The sequence below is a fragment of the Bidens hawaiensis genome, unplaced genomic scaffold, assembly GCF_021521415.1.
Source record: "Bidens hawaiensis isolate Kalapana, Puna unplaced genomic scaffold, B.hawaiensis_p1.1 tig00025633_1, whole genome shotgun sequence".
Classification (NCBI taxonomy): Eukaryota; Viridiplantae; Streptophyta; class Magnoliopsida; order Asterales; family Asteraceae; genus Bidens; species Bidens hawaiensis.
The window spans coordinates 84,667-89,247 of NW_027494105.1; the positions used below are offsets into that span (position 1 = coordinate 84,667).

Consider the following 4,581-nt stretch of genomic DNA (forward strand, 5'->3'; position numbering starts at 1 on the left):
CTGCAGCTCCACGCGCCAGACTCCTTACATGGAAGCCTGCGTGAAGACATCTTGTTCCTGCGATGCGTGAAGAGAACTCTTCTCGCAGCGCGCTAAGAATGCATGTTCTTCCCGCAATGCGCTAAGAATGCATGTTCTTCCCGCGATGCGCTTAGAATTCTTATTCTTCACGCAGCACGCTAAGGATGTGATTCTTCCCGCAGTGCGCTAAGGATTGTTGTGCCAGCCTTCGCGCTCGCGCACTCAGCCTTCCCGCGCTTAACCCTTGTATCTTCTGTTTAAATCTAGCCGTTTGCTTTTGTGTTGTCTTATCTTTTGAGCCGTTGACCTAACCCATCTAATGTCTGAATAGTTACTTTCGGCGCAGCATGCGCACCAACCCCATTGGTTGACAGATAAAGTGACTGACATAATCTTTTGAGATCTGCTTTTGCCATGCTTGACCAGTACCTTTATCTGATCCGCCCATGCTTTTTACTGTTCCCTGTCAGCTTTATCTTGCCCCCTGCGGCTGCCATATCTTTTGATATCTTTACTTTTCAGAACTTTTTACCGTTGATATCTTTTCTTTTACTTTTTGAGATCTTTTCCCCTTTTTCTAGGGTTTATGTCTCCTAGGGTTTCTCTATAAATAATAATAATATTTTCCTAACACTTCACACAAAACACTTAATCTCTCTTATTATCTCTTCCTCCCTTTTTGCTCTCTGCCGTTGTCCTCCTGCCGCCTCCTCTCTTGCCTCCGTCTTCCTCCTTGTTCTTCCTGCTTTTCCGGTAATATATCATATATAATAATTTACTTATTAATTATGCTAACTTATTATCTAGACCTAAAACCGATCGTTGAAACATAATCTTTAATTATAGGTTAACTTTGCTTGTTTAAGAGTTGGTTCTTGCATTATCTTACATCGCATCTTTATCAAGTGAGTTATCTCGTATCTAATCCCTTTTTGTTTTTAATATTTTGGGATGTTCATGTGTTCATACAAACTTAGAGTCTCAAACTTGTTTATGAACTTTAGTCGCGCAGTATCCCATGTGTTGAGGACGTAGACTTGGCTGTTTATTTGTATGTGTGGATCATTAACCGTATGGACGGTCTATTCCGCAGTTTTCATGGTACCATTAGATGAACACGGGAGAACATTCGTTTATGATTTTCTCTTTTGTTTACACATGCACAGTTAGTCTTGTTTGTGAGCTCAATTGTGAGCACTGGCAGTCTTGTCTCTTAGAGTTGGTCCCGATCAGATTACACCCTTGTTGAAAACCAGACATACACATGTTGCACGCAGATTTATTGTTATCTATGTATAGTATTAAACTTGATTTCTCACCAACACGCAAGTGTTTGACGTTTATTTTAACACATGTTCAGGCTTGCAGTAGCTGTTTGGAGCTTGTGGACACATAGGACGTTTTTACTTTTGGACCTAGAATTAAAATGTATCAGGACAAGTTAATGTTGTTTGGATGTTATAATTTATAATATATTGATTTATGTTTGATTTATGTTCTTTATTTTCCCCGCTGCGCGTGCGCGATAAAATGTGTATTAATAAATATTGACACCAATAGTGTCACGAGTAATGAAACAATATGTGGCGCCCCGATGTATAATCCGCCTTTGGTCGGGGTGTTACACAAAGTGACCAAACTCATCACAACGGTAACACTGAGCCTGTGATATATCCTTTCTTCCCTATTGACGATCATTGGTTCTTCTTTGTCCCTTATGACCCATGATCTTGACCAACTCGGTTTTCGCAACCATCTTGGTCCTCATCGTCTCGGTCTGGGCCTCCTGTTTCACGGCCTCTTCCACGCCCCTGTGAACTCGACCAACCCTTACCTCGGCTACCAGACTGATCATACGACTTGCCTTTATAACTACTTTCCGATCGATTGAAAAGTAACTAGTCTTGCGAATTTGAAGTGCGCTCTCTCCTTCGTAAACGTTCCTCAAATGCCTTTAAGTATTCCAATAGCATCTTCAAACATCAAACTATCGAGATCAACACTTTGCTCGATTGAGGCTACGAGTTGAAAGTAGTTATCTGGAACCGCATCTAGTAACTTCTTCACCAAGACATCTTGCTCGAACACTTGACCTAGACTCGTTGCCTTTGAAACCATACTTGTTATTTTTCCCGCAAACTCGTCAACAGTCTCGTTTTCCGCCATCTTGAGTTTCTGATGTAACACAAAGTGTACATCTTATTGCATCAAATTAACCTCATATTTATACCGAAATCTATGCAAATTCATTGTTTTAGGTACTTATTTGAGTTATTTGTGAATTTGCAGGTCCGGGCGCCCGCCTGACAAAGAAAACACGAAAAGATGGCGTTTCGGAGGCAAAAACAGCATTCTGCCAGACCTGCACGACCGTGCATGCCCGTGCGGATGCCCGTGCAAGACTTGCATGACCGTGCGGGGTCATGCCAATGACCGTGCCAGAACAGAGAAATTTGACCTTTTGGTCAGACTAAAGCGGGGTGTTGACTTTTCACTTATATGCACGACCGTGATGCCCGTGTAAGGGCCCATGCCAGACGTCCAGGAAGCATAAATACACCTCCATTATCTCCATTTCAAGGGTGAAGCCTTAGGGGAATTCTCTAAACTTGCTGGAAAATTAATGTTTGTTTGCTAGAGAGAATTCAAGGCTTCCATCTTGTGTGATCATCCTTGCAAGTAGCAATCATCATCCATCTTAGTTTGCAATTTCTTGTTCTTAACAATGCTTTGTAAGACTACTTTGATTTTGTTTGTTGTATCAAGCCTTATGGGCTAATACTTTTGTTACTTAGATTATGTTGAAACTTTTACTTATGTGATATTTATTTATGCATGATTTTGGCAAGTTGATGTTATTCAAGTTTATGATATGTTCTTGAATAGAGTTTAATGGTTGAATGCTTGTTTTAATTCCTAGTCTTGTTAGTTTGATAGATGCTTGACCATAATATGTTGGAAAACTATGTGTTAAGTATTTGTTTATGAACTTAGCTTGTATATGCATACTTTGTTCATATCACTAAGTTAGGAATGACTAGTGGAAATTAATTTGGTTATGAATTTTAACAAGCATGAAACCTATCACTTGATATTGGAAAATTGTATGGTGATAACATGATTCTTTGAGTTGGTTGATGTTTGCTAGAGGTTAAGGCCATAATCCTTAGTTTATATTTTGCTAATTTAAAATATTCATGTGTTTAACTAGTGTTCTTGAGCTTGTCTATTTTACATGATTTTAGGTGGTTAGTTTGTTGTTTTAATGCTAGTTTTCCTTTAATTATGAGATTAGGTAGTTTTGACAAACTTACTAATCTATGGTTATTATCTTGAGAAACACCCATCATGATGTTGTGTTGTTAGTATTAGGTTGCCTTGATTGGAATTTGATATTGATGCTTAATACATGATGTTTGCCATTATCATTGTCATTTTGTCACTAAGTTTAAGTGGATGCATAGTCTAAGTAGCCTTGTTTGGATTGATTGTTAGTTGTATTTTATTTGCTTTGTTATTGTTATAAGTTAGTTTAGTAATTTGAAAAATCAATTTGATTGCTTGTTTGGTTAAATTAATTACAAAGATTTATTATCAAAAGTTCGCCGTGTCCATGGATTGACATTCGGTTCTTACCGATACTTTGCTACAAACGATAGGTACACTTGCCTTTCGTGTGTGGTTTGGTTGTTGGTGAAAACCATTTTTAAAACCCGATTTGTGTGGAACTTTTATCCAAATTTATATATATATTCACATACGTCAGTTTCTCAAATTCACTTTTCAACGTTAGCAGTCGAGCCTTTTGAACTCGCTCGGCCCCAACATACCGTGCCTTCAAAGCCGTCCATATATCCCGGGCGTTCTTGTATTGAGAAATCTGAAGAAGAATATAGCCATCCACCACTTGAAACAAAAACGATCTTGCCGTTTTATTTTTCTTCGCATCAATAACCGCACCCTCTTTTGGTTGAACAACTTCCCATAGGTCTTGATCATCCAATATCGCTTCCGCCACAATCGCCCGTGTGATGTAATTAGTTTCATTCAACTTTGGAACCTGCAACGAAATTCCCCCACTCACTTTGGGTTGGATTATTGGTCTTTCTTTGTCACCTGCCATTGACGTTAAACCCCCTTTGCTCCACTTCTTTTGAACAACTACAAACCAATCAGTCCTGAACAACTTTTCAGACACGAACCTACTTGTTCGTAAACCCGGTTAACGAATAACTCTCGAAATAACCGAACATGTGTAAAACACTAGAACCTGCCTTGAAAAAAAAATACAAAACTTTTGTTTTTTTTTTCGTGAGCTTCTGTGCACACCCAAAACCAAGTTGACTTTTGTGAACCTAATATACTTCTTTAATCACAAAGTCAAATAAGACCACACATTTATGAAAATTGAGACGACAAACGTAGGCAACCGGAATTATTCCAAATAACCACAAACGGATTATTCCCCGTTGCCAACAACCAGCCGTGCCTCGACGGAAACCAACTTGTTTTCGAATTGTCGCCGCACGAACAACCTCCTCGCTGCCTGCCGCCGACAAT

At 39.2% G+C, this 4,581-nt stretch overlaps 1 protein-coding gene across 1 annotated transcript; it reads right to left on the bottom strand.

The window, feature by feature from the left end:
• Nucleotides 1-1,965: 1,965 nt before the first annotated feature.
• Nucleotides 1,966-4,144, bottom strand: LOC143571940 (uncharacterized). The gene is made up of 3 exons (XM_077057236.1): nucleotides 3,852-4,144; nucleotides 2,239-2,257; nucleotides 1,966-2,196 (listed from the first exon to the last, which is right to left on the bottom strand). The coding sequence occupies exons 1-3, from the start codon at nucleotides 4,142-4,144 to the stop codon at nucleotides 1,966-1,968; spliced, it is 543 nt and encodes a 180-aa protein (XP_076913351.1).
• Between the last annotated feature and the right edge of the window lie 437 nt (nucleotides 4,145-4,581).